Source organism: Ursus maritimus, unplaced genomic scaffold (genome assembly GCF_017311325.1).
Source record: "Ursus maritimus isolate PB19 unplaced genomic scaffold, ASM1731132v1 scaffold_7, whole genome shotgun sequence".
NCBI lineage: Eukaryota > Metazoa > Chordata > Mammalia > Carnivora > Ursidae > Ursus > Ursus maritimus.
Window position 1 is genome coordinate 25,717,826 of NW_024426885.1, and position 22,799 is coordinate 25,740,624.

Consider the following 22,799-nt stretch of genomic DNA (forward strand, 5'->3'; position numbering starts at 1 on the left):
TTGTGGGACTTTACAAAATACTCCAAACACCAGAAACTACCCTTGAGAGGGTCTGGGGAAAACTCCTCAGGACAAAGCGTGGTCTCAGCAGGAGCATCACTCATCCCCCCCCTTGGCCCTAGGGTCTCTGCTCAGGCCAGGGGCCTGTCCTCAAGTGCTAGGGGCCTTCTCGCAGCCTGTGTGGAGAAGGGAGAGGTCTTGTGGTTAGGAATCTTGCGGTACGACCCCTGAAGTCTGAGGGAGAAGGGAGAAAAGAACAAGGTGCCGCAAGAAAAAAGAACAGTCGCGTTTTTGGGATCGATTTTATTTGGGCTTCTCACAGTGGTTAGAGCCACTCTGTCTTCAGAACAATCACAGCACAGGAAATGCGTCACCGAGACTGCCCAGAAAAGTCTGACCAGCTGAATCTTATTGCTTAAAATACACATATTCACAATAACTGACAAATGGTGATGTGCCTCACACAGGAATGTGTTAGCATTTGCAAATCTTCTGACTGTAGCACCAAACCCTCGGCCAGACCAACCTCTTTCTTCTCGTTCACCTGAAAAACCAGATTCAGTCAGATCTCCCTGGCCCCCTAATGAGTCCTTCAACTCCCCATTTCCATCTCTCTGCTGGCAGGGGAGCCCCCTGCCAGGGGCCAGACTGTGTGACCGCCGGAATCAAGCCTGGCTCCGGTGGCTGTGTTCGCTTCTCCTCATGCCTGCAGGGCAGGACACTGCAGTGAACCCAACATCCTGCAGTGAACCCAACAGTTAACATGCGGACCCGGGCCCCACTCCAGCCAGGGAAGGAAACTTGAGAGGGCCAGAATTCATCCATTTGATCAGTTAACTGAAGCAGGGTTCATTTTGGTAAAACTTCATCTCCTCTGAGACTTCAGTGAGTTGTTTGGGATTTTATTTATTTGTTTTTTTTTTAAAAAGGTGGAAGGAAAGGCATCTGAGGGCTGCTGACGCACTCCCGCCCACTCTTGCCACACACGGGCTTGCTTGCACGCACCGGACCCCAGCAGAGAGATGTAAGCCCTATGCCACTGCGGTGTCGGCCAAACTCTCCTGGCAATTCCGGGCAGGGCCAACGTCTGGGCCACAGCTAGTCCAAGCTTGTCACTGAAGATCCAATCAAGCTTCTGTCTGAAGTTTCACCTTCTCCTTCTGTGCCAAGTGGTTTTGAACACCCTCTGGGGACTGATACCGAGGGCCGGGAGGAGCCGAGGGAGGCAGACAGGTTCAGAGCACGTTTCCATTTACAGGGAACAGAACACAGGCCTCCGAGTGTCCACGGAGCAATGTGCAAATTGCAGTGCTGGGTAGAGGCGAGCCTCCACTCCGAGCACAGTTATCTCTGGCAGACGTGGGGGCGTGGGGGGTGGGGGGCTGCCATCGACAATGCTGCTGGATACACCCGAGTACACAGTCAGACATTTGTTCAGTAAACAGTAAATGTGTAAAATAAATTACCTTGAGAGGGCCATATCCGCTCCAAACGTGTGGTGGACGCGAGCACAATGGCTGCCATTCAAAGTATATTCACAGGAAAACAGGGCTGGGGGCTCACACACGACACACAGACACACACAGGTTATCCAAAAAGTCATTGTACACAGACTTCACTTTGTTCAACACGGATTTTGGTTTTGTGGACTCCAAACGCAGACACTCGTTCACCTCACAGCCTTGGATTTGTCTATTTTTGTACATATATATATATATTTTTTTCCTTTCTTACCGTAACATCAATGCCTAATGTGAATATCATCGTTCAAGAGTGGGGGAAGAACCGAACTCTTCATATGAACAGCACTGGACAGGGAATGTGAGTTTTCGCTGTTTGCTTTCTCCATCAGGTTATTCCTATCAAAGCTCAACTGGTTATCTGACGCCAAACTACAGTAATAAGGATCCTGCGGTCCTTCCGGACCGCTGCCTTCGCCCTCCCACCTGGGCCACTTGGGCTCTTTATGGAGGGTACAAAAATTAGTCACCCCACTCAAAAAGGGGGCTGCAGAGGGGCAGGGGAAGGGCATGAAAGCCACAGATAACCAAGCCATTTTTTCCAAGTGGTCAGTTTAAAAATAAAAACAAAACAACACAACAGAAGAACTCATTCAGAATCAAGAGAAAATACTGTGTAAAAGCCAGGCTATGGGGCTGCCCTTTCTTAGGACCCGCAGCCTCCTTTGTTTCTATGGAACAGTGAAGCACGGAGGCCTGCAGACTGTATGCTGGCTGGAGGATGACCCTGGTCACCTATGGGCACAGCCCGGAGGGCAGGCATGCAGCACGCTGCCCCGGGTGTGCCCCCCTGGCGTAGGCTCTGCTGCACTCCCACCCAAGTTCCAAGATAGACCCCAGCCAAGCCTGCACGCAGCACATCTCCTCCTGGCTCAACGACAGCCAGGCTCTTTGAAGGTCGACTTGGGATAGAGCCACAAACTTCCCTTTTCCAGAACAGAATTCTTGCCTGCCCGCTGATCGAGTTCTTGTTTTCAGCTTGCTTTTTGCTGTTGCTGCTGCTGTTGTTGTTGCTTAAGGAAAAACCAAGAAGAAGGTGATATAATGTTCCATAGTGAACCAGGCTGCGGACAGCCAGAAGCTGCTGGGAAGGGCCCCTCCAGGATGCACAGTGGTACACTGACCTCATCGCCTGGAATCTGACGGAGCAGTAAGCCTCCTACCAACCTTGTAACTGCCTGTCAGCTCTCATGCTCCCCCAGGACTAGCCCAGTTCTGGCTCTGCAAACCTTGGCAGCAAGGGGTGACAATCCCTGGGCCTCCGCGGGCTTCCTTCTTCACCCAGGGCTGAGACCTGCCACCTCTCCCGAATGAGACACAGCAAAGTTCTCTTAAACAAGCATCAGAGTGCAGATATACTCCAACGAGAGTCACCTCAGGGCACAGTCTCAACCTGCTCCCTGGGGCTTCTGAAACACACATCTCTCTGACCCGAGCAAGCAGTCAGATATGACTTGAAAAGAGAAAAAGGGGACAGGGTTGGGTGTGAGGAATGAGTCACAGAACGAACCAGCTTGTCGGCCCTCCACGACACTGTGCTCCTGTGGCCGGAGAGGCTTCCACTCCCCAAGCTGTACCTGGAGGTGCAGGAAAATGCAGGACCGGGGGAGAGGGGGCGAAGAATGAAGCGGCTATACCACTTTCTCTGAAAGTCATTTAATGCTTCTCTCATGGTGCTCCCCTACCCTGGTTGCTTGGCCACGTTCTCAGGCGCAGGCCTCACCTGCTCTAGCTGGGGGAGCTGCTGCTCTGTGAGTTCGGGGAGTCCTGCTCGTTGATGGTGTTCAGCAGCAGGCACGCAGGGGGCCGTGGCAGGTGGGGGTGCCCAGGCTCTCGGGCCTGCTCCTCGGAGGGCTGGCAGAGGCCTTCCTCCTCGTCACCAGGGGGCCGCACGTGGCAGCTGTCACAGAAGTCCAGGGGCCCATCCAGAGCATCGTCAATGAGCGTGTTGAACTCTTTGAGGTCGTCGTCATGGTGGCCCCGGTTGCACACACACACCTCAATGCCCGAGTCACCCGTGAAGCGGCGATGTCTGCCAGGCGTCTTGTCTTTGCTGTCGGGGAGGGCGCCGCCCTGCTCGGAGCTGTAATCTCTCAGCAGCTCCTCCTTACAGTCGGAATCTTTGTCCAGGAAGGCCCCAGGGTCCAGCTCCCCCAGGCCGGCCACCGAACCACTGGGCTCCATTCCGGGGGCTTTGGTGGCTGCCGTGCTGGCGGGCACGTCGGAGGGCTCAGGGTCAGCAATGCTCGGGGGTCTCGTGCTGCTTCTGCTGGGCCCGGACAAGGGGCTGCTCTGCGCCCCCTGGGGGCCCCTGGTGGGATCGACGCCTGGGGGGCTGCCGCCGGTGGGGCCACACTGTGCAGGCAGCTGCTGCTGCTGGAGCTGGAAGGCACTGTACGGTGGGGGAGGAGTCGGAGGTCGGTTCACCACTTCCTCATAAGGAGGTAGTAAATAGTTTGGCAAAAACCCTAAAACGGGGAGGCAGGGAGGAGAAAATTACAGCACTGGCAATTGTTCTAGGATAGACTGCAAAGGCTGCACTCAACATATGCCTCTTCCCACCCCCAGCACACCCACCCAGGACCCGCTACAGCTCCTGCTGTGGGCAGGGCAGAGGGGTGCGGCAATTTTGCCGAGAAAGGGACAGACCGGGAGTGACCTAATCTAGCTTCTTGAAATCTGAGAGCCCCTGAAACTGCTTCACAGGCAAGACTTCTGCCTGTCTGGAGTTAAGGCAGAGGGTTAGGCAAATGTGGGGGATGGCCAAGAGATCGTTTCTGCCCAGAGCGTATCTGTTTCCACCTGCCCCCGAGTCTCCTGTTTCTTGCTCAGACCGTGTCCTCTGTCTGCGCCCCATAGGCCTCAGGGTCAGAGACCCTAATTTAAGACTTCCTGACCGCGTTGTTCTTGCCCCCCACCCTTCCAGATGTATGGGCTATGAAAAGGGCCTTTTTCTGGGAAATCAGAAATCTGTGTTGTCCGTCACTCTGGTGTGACCAGAGGTGGTCTGGAAAGACAAACCAAACCTCATCCTGACTCAGATTGGCAGCAGGTGGGTTACCAGCGAAGGGTGAGGGGCCTGCTGACCAAGGCTTATTACCAGTGTGCCAAGTAAGTTATCTTTTGAATGTGCTGAATGTCTCAAGGCATAGATGGCCTGGTTACAACAGTAACTGCTAGCATTTATTGAGCACTTACTATATGCCAGGCACTGTGCTGAGCACTTAACCCTTTTAGAGGTGGAATTCTATACCTGTGAGCACTTCATTCAGTAGAACACACTAGAATGGCTGTGGAACCCGCAAGGAAGTCAGATAGGTGAGTGTCCTTCAGTGAGGCACTGAAGTTTCTTGGTTCTCAGGACATCCCAATGTTACCCCCCCAACACACCTACCCCTTTCATGGCAGCCTTTGCTCAGGGATATCACAGGGCACTAAGCACAATGGCAGGATTTCAGGCCCAGAAATCTAAATCTTGATTCACTCACATCATACACCATCTGACTACCTGCCTTAAGAAAATCATTGGCTAGAGGATCAGAAACCCGGTCAGAACCCAGCCAGTGTGGACTGGGAACAGCGCAGTGGCTTCAGGGTGCTGCACCCACAGCACCTGCTCCTCTGTGCTAAAGGCGAGCACCCCCTTATTCCCATACCTGCGAGACTCTGCACTGTGCTGGGCAAGGGGGCCCACAGGGGCCCACAGTCCGGGTCCTGGGCTCCCGAGGGTGGGGCTTGGTGGCTTTGGGTGTACGTACTGAAATAAAATGGCAGCGCTGAGTAATTGTGGGCTTCTCTGTAGGCAATCAGGTTGATTTCATGCTGCCGCTGCTGGGCCTGAAGGCGATGCTTGGCTCGGCGGTGGTGGCACACACAGCAGCAGCTCAGGATGATGATGATGGTCCACACCAGCCAGAACCCTGGGGGCAGCGAGGCAAGGCAGAGATGCACACACTACTGAAATAAAATGGCAGCGCTGAGTAATTGTGGGCTTCTCTGTAGGCAATCAGGTTGATTTCATGCTGCCGCTGCTGGGCCTGAAGGCGATGCTTGGCTCGGCGGTGGTGGCACACACAGCAGCAGCTCAGGATGATGATGATGGTCCACACCAGCCAGAACCCTGGGGGCAGCGAGGCAAGGCAGAGATGCACACACGCACGGCGAACACCAGCCGGGGGGCGGGGGGGGGGGGGGTTGCGGGGGGGGGGGGGGGGGGGCTTTCCCCACAGGGAGGTCCCCAGACGGCGCCCACCTGGTCGAAGCCGGCACTGTCAGGCCTCACCTGGTGAATTCACATTTGGAATGTGTGTTCCATTTCTATAAATGTTTGTGCCAGAGTGAAAGACGGGATGGGACAGGGCAGGAGGCACCTCTCCAGCACCACTGGTCCTAGGTTTCCGGTTTGATGGGCATTAACTATGCTCACCTTTTAGGACAGTGTCCTCATCCTCTCTTAAGGGATCTCTGAGAAAATGCTTCCGGCTTTCTTGTTACCCATCTCCTACCCCCACCCCTAGGCCCTGCTCAAGACCTTAAGGCCGGTTCCCAGCCTCACTCCCTGCTGCTACACCAGGCTGCTCACCAAAAGCAAAGGGCCTCTCAAAATCCCAGCAGATTAGCAAATGCAAGGGGTCTCAGAGGGGCCGCCTGATAAACGAATTCTTAGGGTTCTCTTGATACCACCAAAAAGATCCCGGGCTCTTCTCTACTATGTACACTGGTGCAATACAAGAGCCACTGAAGTTACAGGTGGAAAAATTCTAATTGCCTCAGGTCCATCTCTTCCCTAGAGAGTGTAAATGACTTCCTCCGCTTCTGATATAATCTGGTACTATTCCATCTCCTACAGTTGCAAATAACACTCCCATCTCCCTTTGGCCTGTGATTTTATTAGACTCAGCGCCATTAGCAGCCTTCCCTTCTTCTTTCTTGCTCCAGAGAGGGGTCGGTAAGGGAACAGGGCAGAAGGCCTATAGCCTCCCTTCTCCAGGCAGATTATTTCTTCTCATTTCCCACTCTGTTCTTGGATCACACTCAGACAATCTTGACAAGCCCCAATATAAGACACCCTCTCCAGTCTTCAATTGTTACCAGAAAATCCTTTAACAGGTTTTTTTCAATCAATGAGCAATTTTGCTTAAAAAAAACACATATATATACATATGGGAGGGAAGAGACTGAAAGGAAAAACACAAAAATAGTGACTTATCTTTAAATAGTGGGATTATGAGAAATTTCAGGTTTTGTCTTCCAATCGTAAAACTGGAAACAAAGTAAATCAAACTTAAAATACCTGTGACTAATTTTAAATTTTTGCTGGCTTTTATTTAAAAAATTAATAGGGTGGGGCACCTAGGTGGCTCAATCAGTGGAGCATGCAGCGCTTGTTTTCAAGGTCATGAGTTCAAGCCCCACATTGGGAGTAGAAATTACTTTAAAAAAATTAATAAATTTCTGGATAGGTTTTTTAATTCCTCTGGGAATGTACTCATACAATGAAATGACATGAATCATTAAAAAATATTCACAGAATACCACTTCTGACATACAAAGATGTTTCTAATATTAAATGAAAAAAGCAAATTACAAAACGGTATAAAATATAATCCTAATTTTTCCTCAAAAAAAAGAAGTACATATAAATATCTAGAGGGATGGTTAGGAAGTTAATCATAAGGTTATTCCTAGATGATGGAACAATTAGTTTTCTCATACTAGATCCCCGTTTTTTGCTTATCTGCATTTCTAATTTTTTTTTTTTTAGGATTTTATTTATTTATTTGACACAGAAAGAGAGAGAGAGAGAGCACAAGCATAAGCAGGAGGAGCACGAGAGGGAGAAGCAGGTTCCCCACTGACAGGGAGTCTGATGCAGGGCTCAATCCCAGGGCTCTGGGATCATGACCTGAGCCGAAGGCAGATGCTTAACCAACTGAGCCACCCAGGTGCCCCCATTTCTAATTTTTCTAAGATGAACATGTTACCTCTTTGAAATAAAAAGAATATTTTTTTCTCAATTAAAAATTTATCGGAGGAATAATTTTAAGGTGAGTTGTTATTAAATGAGAATAGATGATTGTTCATTTGTTCTCTATTCCTGAATAACTTCAATTTTTTCTATTACCAATGCTACATGTATTTTTTTTTATTACCTGTTTTGTAATTATAAACTTGTGTTTAGAATTTAAATATTTCATGTGTCTCTTGTTAGAATGAATTAAGATTGTTTAAAAAAAAAAATAAGTGCCTGGCTGGCTCAGTCGGTGAAGCATGCGACTCTTGATCTGGGGTTGTGAGTTCAAGCCCCACACTGGGTATAAAACTTACTTAAAAAACAAAACAAAACAGGGGCGCCTGGGTGGCGCAGTTGTTGAGCGTTCTGCCTTCGGCTCAGGGCGTGATCCTGGCGTTACGGGATCGAACCCCACATCAGGCTCCTCTGCTGTGAGCCTGCTTCTTCCTCTCCCACTCCCCCTGCTTGTGTTCCCTCTGTCGCTGGCTGTCTCTAATAAATAAATAAAATCTTAAAAATAAAACAAAACAACCTTCCCCCCATACAGCCTTGTATATGAATAAACCTCTGATTTTTTTTTTTTTTTCCTATTCGTATCAGGACACAATATTTTCTAAAAGATCGCACTGACATTTAGGGTGCGGCCTCGGGCAATGGCTCTTTCTATCCCCCAGGCGTGTCCCTGCTGAATCTCCCCACAAAGCCCCCTCTACAGAGTGAGATGGGACGGCAGTACAGCCGCCTGGCTCTGGCAGGCTGGCAACACCACTGTAGGGCGCCTAACTGCTTTCAGCCCGTGTCAGTGTGCAGTGGAACCTTCTGCTGAGGCCTGGCAATGAGAGAACAGGCGGAGGACAATGGGCTGAGGATTTCGTTCCTTTATCCCCTCAGCAGACAGAAAAACCCCAAGTACCTGGCTGGCTCAGTCAGTTGAGCCAGTGACCCTACATCTCAGGGTTGTGGGTTTGAGACCCACAGAGGGTGCAGAGGTGACTTAAAGATAAAATCTTGAAAAAAAAAATATCCGACCGGAGAACATACACCTCAGTTGAAGTCAGAAGTCTCCCTTGTGGTCCTTCCCAGACTCACTGCTGGTATTTGCTTAATTTCACTTGCATTTCTCCCCTGCTGCGGCTGCTGGCTGACTGAAGACTAGACAGGTACTGTCACAGGAGGCCTCAGAAGTGGTGCCGAGGCCAGAAAGGAGCTTTGGAAGCGAAGTGGTTCCCTGATGCTGTCCTCCAACAGCCTCGGCGCCGGAGGGAGACAGGCAGCACAGATAAGCACGCCGCGTTCTGTATTTTAGGGTCCCGTCTAAGCGGTTCTGCCTAGCCACTCTTCCATAGCACTGCGTTTCTCTCACTCGCCCAGCATAATCTCGCAATCCTTTGTACTTCTGTGTTGTATTCTAACAGCACATTCTCCCATGAGATAACTGCATCTGACTCGACTAGTTTTTACCTCCCAAGTCATTTCTTCAGTAGTTTCTTACCTAAAGGTAAATCAACTTTTAACCTTTATGCTGCAGTATAAATGATCTAGGGGCAATATTTCTCATTTTATAACATGATTTTCTTCTCTCTAATGTGTTGTTGTTGTTGTTTGTTTTTTTTTGTTTCTAAGTAAATTCCACCCCCAGCGTGGGGCTCAAACTCACAACCCCACGATCGAGAGTTGTATTACTCTCCCGACTGAGCCAGCCAGGCAGGACTTTATTTTTTTAATACACGCTAATAAGAAAAATCAGGTACTGGTTTTCATGTTGGCCACATATTTCTGGTTCTCCCCTTCTCAGCATTTGGGTAGGCTTGAACTTCGTGGCCCCCTTATGACTGGAAAAGGCTCTGGGACTGGTTCTAACTAATGAACAAGGGTTGGAAGTGACTTGGGTCACTCAGACGCCAGGACATCTCTTGCTTATGTAAGACCTTCCTTCCCTTAGTCTTCCTTCTGCCACGACAGTCAGCAACATGCCAGACAGCGACTTCAGGATCAATCTGGCCTCAGGATGATGAAGTGGGAACCAAGTTCCCACCTAACCTGCGATGGACATATAGTGTGAGAAGTAAACATGATGTTTTAGGCCACTGGGTTGGACTTTTTTGTTACTAAGCATGACCTATAGCCTATCCTGACTGACGGAGCATCTTTATCGGCTTTTCTGGGGAAAAGGATTGAAGCGTTCAGCAGATTCTTAAGGGAATCCTTGATCCAGAAAAAAGGCTGCGATTCACTGAACTGGAAGTATAATAGAAAAAGAGAGGTTTTTGTTTCTTTTTTTAATTTTAAAGGAAAAATTAGGCAGGGCAGAAGACTGGGGGAAGAAATGAGACAGCTGGAACACACACCCATGGCAAAACTGCCTTAGTCATATCTAAGAGAACACCAGACAACTCATATGTTCATCGAAATTCTACCATCCTACTTCTTTTTTTTTTATTATTTTTTTATTATATTATGTTAGACACCATACAGTACATCCCTGGTTTTTGATGTAAAGTTCGATGATTCATTAGTTGCGTATAACACCCAGTGCTCCATGCAATACGTGCCCTCCTTACTACCCATCACCAGCCTATCCCATTCCCCCACCTCCCTCCCCTCCGAAGCCCGCAGTTTGTTTCTCAGAGTCCATAGTCTCTCATGCTTCATTCCCCCTTCTGATTACCCCCCCTTTCTTTATCCCTTTCTTCTCCTACCGATCTTCCTAGTTCTTATGTTCCATAGATGAGAGAAACCATATGATAATTGTCTTTCTCTGCTTGACTTATTTCACTTAGCATTATCTCCTCCAGTGCCGTCCATGTTGCAGCAAATGTTGAGAAATAGTTCTTTTTGATAGCTGAATAATATTCCATTGTATATATGGACCACAACTTCTTAATCCAGTCATCTGTTGAAGGGCATCTCGGCTCCTTCCACGATTTAGCTATTGTGGACAGAGCTGCTATGAACATTGGGGTGCATATGGCCCTTATCTTCACTACGTCTGTATCTTTGGGGTAAATACCCAGTAGTGCAATGGCTGGATCATAGGGTAGCTCAATTTTTAACTTTTTAAGGGACCTCCACACTGTTTTCCAGAGTCCATCCTACTTCTTTTAACGTAGGATTATGGGTAGAAAAACTCTCCCTACTATGTACCAGTTGTATGATGTTGTATTTATCTAAGTCTCAAACTGAGTTCTAATTTCTTCATTTCTTTTTTAAGTTTTTATTTATTTATATTATCTAACCTTTACATCCAATGTGGGGCTCAAACTCACAACCCTGCAATTAAGGGTCACATGCTCTTCCAACGGAGCCAGTCAGGAGCCCCTAATTTCTTCATTTTTTTTTTTTTAAGATTTTATTTATTTATTTATTTGTCAGAGAGAGAAAGGGGGAACACGCAGGGGGAACAGCAGGCAGAGGGAGAAGGAGGCTTCCTGCTGAGCAAGAAGCCTGATGCAGGACTTGATCTTAGGACTCTGGGATCATGACCTGAGCTGAAGGCAAATGCTTAACTGACTGAGCCACCCAGGCGCCCCGTAATTTCTTCATTTCTAATACACTACGACAAAAGATAATTTGTGTGGATCAAAACTGAGGGAAAACTAACTTGGAAGCAGAACGGGTCTAGTGGCAAGATGGAGTGTTAGCACAGGCCCAGAAAAGACCCTTAATGAGTTGGTCCCACTTGATGGAGTTAATGTGGGAAGGCAGAAGGCATTCTTGTCTGGCCCTCACAAAATGGACTCTCTTGGGAGCCATTTTAGTCAAAGTAATGTCCCACCAAGTTTAAAAGGGAGAATATCCAGACTAGTCCCTATGGAATTGTACAAACTTTTGATCTTTTCACTAGATTTCACAAACAAGGAACTAAGTTTAAAAAAGAAAAACCAAATGAAAGAGACACACAAAAGCACGCCCCCCTCCCCAAACACACACCTACCCAGAGATTACATTCCCCAATGACAACTTTGAAAGTTGTGACCTCGTGGTGGGGAGCATTTGTCATGCTAAGCAAAACAAAAAACATGTTTTGAAAAACAATCACAGTCCAATGTAGGAACTGAGTCATGTGCCCTGAGTTCACTATAAACTTGGGAAAACACCACTCCCCAAATGGGCAGGAAATTCCTCATTAGGAAGCCAAAGCACACTGTAAATTAGCTCTCCTTCTACCCCACAGGATGGCGGGTGACCTCCCTGGCCCCCTGTAGCTCTCAGCAGGAGCTCCTACAACAATTGCCACTATGGAAAAGGCCTGAATTTGGGAAAAGAAGACTTCGGAAGACTTACAAGTTCATCTCAAAGATTGGACAAGTTTCATAGAAGCACGACTGCAGTTACAAAGGAGAAGAGGCAGTGACCTGGGTTCAAATCACAGCTCACAAAACCACTGCCTAGCTTTGTGATCTTGGTCATTCTCTTTTTACTTCCCTCATCTGAAAAATGGGGAGAATAATGATTTCTACCATACTAGTCACTGTGAGGACTAAACGAGTTAATACTCAGAACCATGCTTGGCATAGAGTAACTTCTCTAGATTGTGTTACAAGTGTGACCACAGATGGGAAGGGTTTTCTTTCCATTTCTCTTTTAATTCCCCCCAAAAGTCCAAAAGTACTCCATAAAAAAGAAAGGGTGAGGAACAAGTCCAAAGTCTGTTTCTAGGTTCTGTTCTTGGCTACATTCATTGGAAAACCAGCCCGAGTGCTACTGATCAATCTGGACTGTCTTTGTCCAGAAGCCTGGACCTCCAGGAGCAGGGGTCCAATCGCGGCTTAGAAGAAGGCCCCAGCTTTCCACTCTCCGCTCTGCTAAGGGGGGCAAATGCTCTGGGCTTTTGCTACGAGCAGGTCAACAATGGACAGCTTAAGATAAACTAAAAAGAAAAAGCAGGTGAAAAACAAGCTGGGCAGTCTTAAATGAATTTGTTCATAATCTGTTTCATGTCACCTCTGAGGAATTCCACTGCCCAGAAACACTCCCTTCTCCCCAGCTAAGGCCCAAACAAGGGAAAACTAATGCCCGAGTGACGGTCCCTCAAATTATCTCAGGAGCAGAAATTCCCAGCTCCGACCTCTCCCTGGACAATGTAGCGTGGTGAGTGGAAAGAGTCCTGGGATGAGAATCGGGAGATCCAGGTTCAGGATCTTTAGCCTTGAGCATGTTGGTGGCCTCCCTCGATCTTGGTTTTCTCCTTTGGTCTACCTGTTCCTTGAAGGGCATCCTCAGATTGAAATTAAACACACACCAGTTGAGACCCTCCATGACCTGGGCCCATCACCCCTCCAGTCCAGCACATAGAGGTCTGGAGGGTCTTGCTTTGGAGTGAGGCACACTGAACCTACCAGTCAGCAGCATCCAGCTGAACAGTTCCTTCACACCCCCGGTCCTGACACATGGGGGCGATATGCGTACCTCGGTTTGTTCTTGGGGTGAAAGGAGCCGTGCGCACGAAGACCTTACTCGGTGTCTCGGATGTAGCGGAGTTCCAAGCACATTAGCACCCTCACCTCCCGTGCCTTCCCAGACAAGCCCCACGGCCCCAGGGGGAAGGTCAACAATGACATGCATACGCAGTTTCCATGGGGCGCTGGCCTATGGCATTCCCCCGCCTGAGAAACGATTCTACCCTTCTTCCTGTGTTTAAATCCTATCTACCCTTTAGGGCCCACTTTAAATGCCACCTCTTCCATGCAGCCTGCCTGAACCCTGCCTAGCCAAAGTTCTGGCACGTACATTCCACCCTCTACTTTGTCTCATCAGTAGGGCATCTTGTCTTACCTCCTCTCTCTGCTAGGAGATTCCCTGTTGATGGCAAGGATTAGATCTCCCTACAGTTACTAACACAGAAGAGGTCACAGCCTCAAGTAGGAGTTTGTCAGAACTGCAAATTCTCAGGTCCACCTCAGACCTACTGAATAAAAAACTAGGAGGAAGGCCCAGAGATCTGTGTTTTAATAAGCCTTCCAGGAAATTCGGAGGCTTGCCAAATTCTGAGAACCACTGGAATAAGGGTTTACAGAATGAATAAATGATTGTATAATAAAGTATAAGTGCCATAAAAATGCATGCGGTAATAGTAATGATGATGACCAGCTCTGACAGCCTCAGCGGTAAAACAGGACCTTTGCTTCCCATCTGACGCAGGCCCAGTAATGACTACTTTTTATGACTAAAGAGACATAGAGAAAGGGAGTCTGTGTAAGTGGGGTGTGTGTGTGTGTGTGTGTGTGTGTGTGTGCGCGCGTGTGTGAGAAACAGTCTTCAGCCCACAGGAAGACTCAGCTCCATAGATGTGAAAGGGCTGGTGGAAATGGCATTTTCTTGCTTTTTTCCCCTGAGGCCTTCTCCGTAGGCAACTGTGGTTAAAGAGGTACTCTGTCTGACAGAAACTCTGCCAAGGATTTCCTGGCTGAAACTTTTTCCTTCCAAAGGAAAGAGACAAGAAGAATAACGCAAAGTCCATTATTTTCACATGTCAGGCAAAGTTTAGAGACAATTAGAGGGAACAGGGTTCAAAGTAAGAACGGAAGGGGCTCATCCCAACACCCATCTTCCCTCCTATCCGTACATCAGGCAGAGGCCAGGACCCTGAAGAAGAGGAAAACCAAAGAATTCTGAGGGGGCCGGAACACTGGCTGGGTATCTCCTGACCAAGAAGCCATTTCCAGGCACCAATGAGGACAGTTTTGCTTTGACAATCTCCATCCCTCCAGAACTTGGAAAGCATGGGCCAACTCACAGAATGGCGAGTCTTTCCCCCCCATCCAGACTCTGGTCTCTGGTCTCCTCCTTTCCACCACTGACCATAACTGGAGAGATATTTAGCCACGCAGCAGCTCCTCCTCTGGCCTTCTTTAAGCCCTTGGGGTGAAGTGCCTGGTTCCCTGGCCGCCTCCCTGACATCTGGGTCTCCCTGTCCCCGCCGCCCCACCCCCCACCCCTGCCTCGGCGACGGTGACCCAATTCTGGTGGCTACTGAGCCTGCTCCGCCAAAAGCCCAGGAGGCTCTGTCAATCTGAGACGAGGCCATTCGCAACCCCAGGTCTCTCCGCAACCAATGCCGCCTGGGCCGGGCCCCGGAAAAACAAACTGCAGCTCTGTGGCTTTTTGGCAGCCCAGCTTCAACTTTTGTTTTAACGAGGGGTGGGAGGGAGAATTGGAGCCCTGCGGTTATCTGCATTTTAAAACATTTAAACAGTCTGTTCACCTGCTTGGCACTTTGTGTCCTCTAGTAAGTCCCTCCGCCCCACCCCTTTTTAAAATAGCAACAATCCTGGGTCCTCCTTTGTTGTTGCTTATATTCGCAGAGGACTGGCGCAGACACCCCGAGCCCTGTCCTCTCCTTGCGAAGGGACTGTGCACTTGACTGCCCCTGGGATTCCTCAAAAAGGCAGGCAAGCCAATCCTCAATCCTTGAAAGGGAAGGATAAGGGTGAGGAGAGGTCCTGCTTGGAGGAACCACTCCCACTGGCTACAAGATACATTTACATTTAGAGGGAGAGACTGCCCAGCCAAGAGTCTAATTTCCTTCCTATACCAAACAATAGCCCTTCTAGCTGCCTTCTGACCACATCACCAATGTGAGAGAGTGAGGAGATCAGAAGGAAGGGGAGAAAGAACAAGGGTGATGGTGGCAGGAAAGGCACACTTTGACAAACCAGCCCAGTTTGTTTCCAAATGAAGGGAGTGATGGGGGCTTAGAACTATTTGGGGACACAGGCTACCATTTCTCCTCTCTACAGACAGTTGTGAGAATCAGCATGCTGCTGGTCACCTGGGGACTCTCTGCCCTAAGGACTCTCCAGTCCTCCCATTCTTTGTCCAGCATCCTGTAGTGTCTCATCCGAGCTTTGAGAAGATTGAAGTACAAAGCGAGTTAGTGAACTCCTTGAACCTGGCTGGCTCCCTGAAGATTGTGCTGATGTCATCAACCTTGTGCAAGTCTGAAGGTGCAAGTTCATGGCCTCAACCAAACCAGTGGCGAGATGAGGACTGTTTCCACACAGCAATTTGCTTAGTGTAACAGGGGAGATACACCAGAGAAGCAAGCCTCCAGACATTTCAGCTTGAGAACTGGGAAAGAAACAGAGGCGGCTAAACCTCCAGACTTCCTCGCTCCAGCAGTGCCCCGTGAGCAGGGACCTAGGGGAAGGCAATCCCTTTAACAGGGACCAGAAACAGAGGCAGCTCCTCCATGCCCTATGGGGAATTCTGGAAGCCCTTAAGGTTCTTACAAGAAAACGGCATTAGAGCTATCCACAAAGCCTAGCCTGGCATTCGCAGCGGCTAGGCTGCTGTCACCTCTCTCTGCAAAGACGGCAAAGCCTGGGTGTCCGGGCTGGCCCATGAATGGATGGGAGTTGTCACTGCTGAGCACACACTAGAGGGGGCGTCAAGAGAGAAACCCAGGCAGGAGCTTCCCCAGCAGACCTGGTAACCACGGCCTCTTCAGAAGGCTCAGACCAGATTCTCTAGTCTTTAGCCCATGAGCACTCCTCCTCTACAGAGGACTCGCTTCCAGAACCCAGCAAGAGATTCCAGTCACAACACTGCCCCAGGGACAATGAGAAAAGGTGCCCAGCCCACCGCTTCCCAATGAGCAGAGTCAGCAACAGGAGGACTCTGGGGTGCCAGCGACCCCCGGGGGGCAAGGACTTACACCAGAGTTCATAGTAGTAGTTGCAGCACTGAGACTGTCCACAGCAGTGTCCTGTGTCACAAATGTAGCTTTGATTGTTGGTACCCACACAGGTTTCCTTATCCTAAAAAAAAAAAAAAAAAATTAGCGTATGAAATTATAGCTTTTAAATGCCACTTTTTTTCTCATCCCCTTTTCCTGGTTGTCTGCCCATCTTCCACCAAGATGGTCTATACCAATGTTCACTCCATGAAGAAAAAAAATTAGAACCCGCAACAACAGCAGACTGAAGAAAAAACCAAAGGTTTATTAAAGGGGAAGAGGATTTGGCACACAAAGCTGACTGGTAAAGAGCAAAGTTCTCCTCAGACAGGAAATGGATGCCTCACTTTCTTTATGTCCAAGCAGAAACACTTCACGTTCCGGTGTTACAGTCTGCAGGTAAAAAGATGATAGTTCTCGTGTAATTAGCGGGACGTTTTAAATAAAACCGGCTTTTCTGTGAAAGTTCCTGGAACAAATTAAGGCAGTACGTATTCTAGGATTAGCATCAAGTCAGTCATTCTGTCCTTCAAAACACACACTGTTCAAGGTTAATTACAGAGTGATTCCAAAGAGGGCCACGATAACTTGCCACTAAAATTCTTCATTCTTAAGAAAAGGGGTGACCTGCCCAGGTGACCTCATCTAATTTCAATTTGCTAGATAATTTTTTGCTTTATCAAATGATCTCTTAATGATCTTGACTGGACAGAAGGATTCTCACTGTGCCTTGTCAGGGACAGTTCCAGAAAAGGCACTGCTGAGTAACCACCCCGCGGTGTGCCAAATTCTATTCACAGCCCTGGTGGATGGGGATGGAGGTGAAGACGTTTTTTGACATTTCACATTTAAGATATGAGATACCACACCAGGCAACCTGAACTTCAGCCTCCCATGTACTGCACCCCCCACCACATAGGCTGAGACCTTTAACTCGGGCGCTCCACCTGGCTTTCCACGTTTATTCTAAACAAGTAACACATCCATTTACTGGACATGTTGTCTTTGTGCCAAGCACCATGTGGGTACGTGGAATACAAAGACGAATAAGACATTGTCCCCATCCTCAAGAAGCCCGGGGTTAAGAAGGGGGGGAAAAAAGCCAGAAACAAAAACACCCTGCTCAGCAAAGAAACTAGAACCACAGTATTGTATTTGCTGCTGCTCAAGCTGACCCTGCCCACAGCGTACATCCGGGCGGACGCCTGCCAGTGGAAACTTAAGTCACACGGTCAGTTCCTCCTCTCCGGGCCTTGCTTTACACTACACTGTCTACTTGGCCGAGGGCATAAACAAGGCAGTCCAGCAACCGGCTACAGGGTGAAGGCTGGGCAGAGACCGTTCAGGCACCTGACGTCACAGGGAGAGGACAAGGGAGAGGGGACAGCTAAAGACCAGATCCCGGGCTCAGGGCAGGTCTCCGCCACCACAGGCGCAAGTGGTCTCCTGGTCTTCAGAGGCTTACGCCTTGTGTAAACGGGTTTGGGAAGAAGGAAACACGGGAAAGGCATCTGAAAGCTCTGACAGTGAGGTGATTTCACAACACTGCCAACAGAGTTCTTCCCATGTCTGCCTTCCCTCATCCACCGGTTTGCTGTCCAGTCTCAGGTCTCCTCTGAGGCCTGATGCACGTGGAGAAAGCAGACCTAGGCTCGCTTCTTTTGCTAGTACACACCCTCCCTGACTTCAGAGCAAAACGCTGCTTTCATAAGGACATCAAAAAGTTTCTCCCAAGTTTACCAGGTCCTGAAATGCCATTCTTCTGGCACTGGCTCGCAAGAGCACAGTTCAAAGTGTCCACATAGTTTCTAAAAGGGGCTGTGCTGCCTTCACTCCAACACATGAAAGAATCCAGTGACACTTCGCCTCAGGAAAATTCTCCAGATGAGGTCCAGGCTCTGAACACAGGGCAGCCAACTGGTCCTAAGCGAGGCGTGGAACGGAACGCGTTTGAAATCTAAACAAGTGGTATCCTCATGACCTACTGGTGTCAGCTTTTCTCTTGGCTTTTCCATCCCCCGGCACAGGAAGCCTGGTTTAAACAGGACCCCGCTCTTTTTCCCTGCTCTGCCTCCACTTTCCTAGGGAGAGCTGAACTCTAGAAGCATCATTTAATCCAGTTTTCCTCAAATGCTTTCTACCCAGTACATCTCGACCCCTGTTCTTCCCCTGCTCCCTGACAGAGTTCACAGGCTGTCTGGGATGGTCTTGGTGATGGGAACTGTCATTCTCTGCCACAGGAGGAAGGAAAGCGGGTGGGCGGTTAAGGAAGACAAGTGGGCTCATGCACCTTTTAGCAAGGAAGAAACGGAGAAGCAGAAGGGTAAGTGAGACATGAGTCCCAAGATAAGTTCCTCCAGAAACCTGCTGGTAGGAAAGGAAAATCCCAGAGCCTAGGGTTTGGCCCTGGCTCTCCTGGGTTTAGTCTTCACTACAGAGGACCAGGACCTGGGCACAGAGGCCCTAGGAGGAGTTAAGGAAGAGTTAAAGATGCTCTCTTGTGTCTCCTTCAACCCTAAGTCTTTATTAGCCTACCCCCCTCCCACCCTCTCCCACAGCAGCCTTGAGTCAACACAAGGGCTCCTGAAATCTGTCTCCTCTCGTTCAAAGAGACAGCATGCTAACAGCGGTGTACAAATGCTGCCTTGTGCTCTTCCAGCCTTCCCTGTACAAGGAGCGTCATCACGGATTCCCTGGAGGACTCTCAAAGACCTCCAGGTAGCTCGAGATCCTCTGTGAGGAAGATACGATTAAGAGTCAAGCAGATCTGAGTCTACAGCGCAGCTCTTATACTGGCCTTATTAATTAACTATGTGACCTTGGGTAAGTTACTTAACCTCTCTGAGCTCTTCGTATCAATGTTACTCTGAACCATTACTGCTGGGCATGAAAGACCATCTAAATGGCACTCTGCGTTCACGTAGAACTATTTCGGAAGAGTGAAGTTCCCCACAACGTGGGTTGCTCCAGACACATGAAGAACAGAAAAAGCAACCGGAGAAAATGCAATGGATAAAGTTCAAATATGAAAAATTCTCAGCACCTTTTATGATGATGATGATTCTCTGCCTTGCTTCCAAGCATCTTCAAGCACCTTACACATATTATGTTGTTCAGGCCAAGTCCTGAAGAGTGGGCAGTAAATATCCCTCCCGCTCCCTCTCTCGAGAGTGAACCAAAGAATGAACTGCGCTCTCCCTATGGGCAGGGGCTCTGTCTCCTCACCTACCTCCCCCATTCCCCATAGGAGCACAGGGCTTGATGTGTAACGGTTTGCTGAACAAACACTGGCTATTCAACCCTGGGTGAATAATAAAGCGAACGTGTACTGAGCACCTGCTGTGTGCCAGGCACTGTTGTAAATGCCTTACACGTATTCCTTAACCTTAACTTGAAAGCAACTTATGAAGTGGGTAGTATCAGGGAATTGAGGCCAAGAGAGGCTGAGTAACTTGCCTACGGTCACACAGCTAGAGAGCGGTTCAGCCTCTTTCATTTGGCCCCAGAGCCTGAGCTTTTACTAGTAAGCTTCAGCTGCCTTGGTTACGGTTATACTTCTTGAGTTGCTTCTTACACTTCAGTTGCTTAAATAAATCCACTGAAGCCCCAAACCAAACAAAATCAACATTCTGTCTTTAAAGGAAAAGATAAGGACCCTGCCCTTGTGGAGCTCTTTGACTTTGGGAAGAAGATCCTTCATCTTCTACTTGGCAGCAAGGAGGGCCAACATGCTCAGGGCTCCTACCTTTTTTGCTTGAAGGGTTGTTTTTTTTTGTATACTGATTTTCTGAAAAGCAAAATGGTGTTTCATCCCAGTGTGGAATGCAGGACCTTCAATCCTTCATTTATTGAGTACCTGCCCTGCACCAGCAGTGAAACAGATGGGGAACACAACAGGCAAATGGCCAAAACGGTCATGATCTCTGGCCTCGTGGAGCTTGCAGTCTACTGAAAGATGATAAAGTAATCATGCAGACAAAACCACAACTAGAAAGAGAAAAATATATGATTTGGTAAGAGCTTACAAGAGATAAGACCTAGGAGTTAGTCATGAAGGTCCAGACAGCTTCTGTGACAAAGGTAAGCTTGACTGGAGATGGCCAAGATGGTTAGACAATTAGTAACCAGGGAAGAGGGATGGGGAGAACATTCTAGGCAAAGGAGATGGTACAAGCAAAGCCCTTTGACTAAAAGGAGATGGTTGAAGAAGTAGGTAGGCAAGTTAGGTAAGTGGGGAACCAGACTGCAGGGAGGTGCCGAGATCAGATCTGCATTTTAAAGATAACTCCTTTCCTGCCATTTTTTCATTTGCACAAAACTGCATAGCCAAAAAACTGCTAGAAATGTAGAACTCGTCATAAAGAAACTATGTGAATAACACGTGTTCTCATGCTGAGGTCTCTCATCTCAGGAATGACTGCGGCGACGACCGTCAGCATCCTCGTTTGTTATAGGTATGTGTCTTCAGGCCAGATCTCCCAGGGACTGGCTCCGAGATACAGGGCACACATGGTCCTTGAACAAAAAGCACAGGCACAAAGAAGAACCAAGCAAGACCAACCCTGAACTGGAAAGAACATTTTTACAACGGAAAAGGTTGAATAGTATACCTTTTGCACATATGCAAAAAATCATCTCATCTCTTTGGTGGCAGCATAAACTGTGGGACTAACAACACTTTCCTCAACAGTTTCCATCTCTTATAGTTGCTGTTCTCAGCTAAGCCACTGTAAAGGTCAATTAATTAGCATAAGAACTTTCCAAGCGCCAGCATAAAGAGAGACACTGGGCAGTAATGGTTCCCCAAGGATGGTTTTAATTTGCCAATTTACGGGGTTGGAAAACCCTGCTAGTAACTGGCAACAGCATCTTCACGTCCTTAGGAAAGCACCAAAGTTTTAAAGTTTAAAAGTAAAAAAACAGGAAAATTGAAATTGTTCACAAGTGTTAAAGCACAGGACACTATCTTGGCTGCCAGATATGAATGAATCTGGAGCACCACTTCTGGCTTTCCCTACAGAGAGAAGGAACAGTTTCTTTCTTTCTTGTTTTTAAGATTTTATTTATTCGAGAGAAAGTGTGTGAGTGAGATAGAGAAAGCGCTCGCGCACAAGTGGGGGAGGGGCACAGGGAGAAGCAGACTCCCCACTGAGCAGGGAGCCCAATGTGGGGCTCAGATCCAAAGACCCTGGGATTATGACCTGAGCCAAAGGCAGACACTTAACCAACTGAGCCACCCAGGACCCCCGAGAGGGAACAGTTTCTAATCGAAATGTCCAGTTTCACAAATCAAAGAACAAATATGTATTGACATCCCTCCCCACATGCCAGACACTGTGCTGGATGCTACAGCCACAGCAAGGAGCAAGGGATCCGGCGGAAGAGATCCCGCTTCCGTGGCAAGAGAGTTAGGTTGGTAACTTTAAAAATCCTTCTGTGCCGGGGTGCCTGGATGGCTCAGTCGGTGAAGAGGCTGCCTTTGGCTCAGGTCAGGATCCCAGAGTCCTGTGATCAAGCCCCACATCAGGCTCCCTGCTCACTCCCTCTCCCTCTGCCTGCCCCTCCCCCTGCCTGTGCTCTCCCATGCATTCTCCCTAGCTCTCTCAAATAAATAAATTATTTAAATAAATAAATAAATAAATAAATAAATAAATAAATCGAAATATAAATTCTTCTTTGCTAAAACTCCTAGAAATAGTGGCTATATAATGATATCCTTTAAATTACATAGTTGAGCTAGCAAGAAAGTAAGGAAGATCCTCAGGGGTCAAAAATGTTGGGGGAACTAGAAAGTACAGTGGTAAATGAGGTCAGGCCTTTTTAGCTGCCCTGGAAAATGAGGCTGTTTATTGTTCTTCGGCCCATCTGAAAACAGGAAATTGAAAACGAGCCCCAATATATAGTGAGGACCCTCAAAAAGACAGAGCAGACTGGGAAAAAATTAGCCTGTTGGCACACAGTGACAAAAAAGAAAGCTCTGAACTGAGAGGAAAAAAGCATCTGCTTTAATAATCTGTAACCATAGGTCTTTCCATAAGCTAATTTGAGATTCGAATTGTACTACTACATGGTCTGAAAATCCCCAAAGCAAAAATTGAACACAAAAAGTGGTTTCAGGCTTGCAATAATCCTGTGACATCTGGCAAAAGAAATACAAAACTCTGAAGAGACCTACCCTCAATCAGGGCATGATTCCCACAAATAAAGCTCTGTTGAAGATGAGCTCACAAAAGAAAATACAAAAACGTATGCAGAAATAAGCCATCACAAACAAGACTTGGGAAATTCAACAAATAGCAGGATAAAACTCTCAGGAAAAAACTTAATGAAACGATCAGGTAAGGTATAATATATAAGCGTGTTTCAAATTATTGAAACAAAAAGAAAGAATGAAAAACATGAGAAACAAATATAGTGAAGAAAACAGACAGTGACCGAGCAGATTGGGGTGGAAAATAAAACGCATAGAAAAATCATTATTGAAATTTAGAAACTCAACAGATTGGTTACACAGAGCTCAAACCAAGCTAAAGAGAGAATTGGTGAACTGGGAGACAGATTTGAGAAAACTACCCAGCAATTAAAAGAC

The 22,799-nt window shown here is 48.1% G+C and overlaps 1 protein-coding gene across 1 annotated transcript in view; it reads right to left on the bottom strand.

Moving 5' to 3' along the window:
* Nucleotides 1-288: 288 nt before the first annotated feature.
* The window catches only part of WBP1L (WW domain binding protein 1 like), a 57,820-nt gene continuing 35,309 nt past the window's right edge, over nucleotides 289-22,799 (bottom strand). The window contains exons 2-4 of the mRNA XM_008711051.2: nucleotides 16,190-16,292; nucleotides 5,479-5,640; nucleotides 289-3,988 (exon numbers count right to left, since the gene is read on the bottom strand). Coding sequence (XP_008709273.2) covers nucleotides 3,249-3,988; nucleotides 5,479-5,640; nucleotides 16,190-16,292 — 1,005 coding nt within the window. The 3' untranslated portion in view covers nucleotides 289-3,248. The remainder of the gene's footprint in view (nucleotides 3,989-5,478; nucleotides 5,641-16,189; nucleotides 16,293-22,799) is intronic.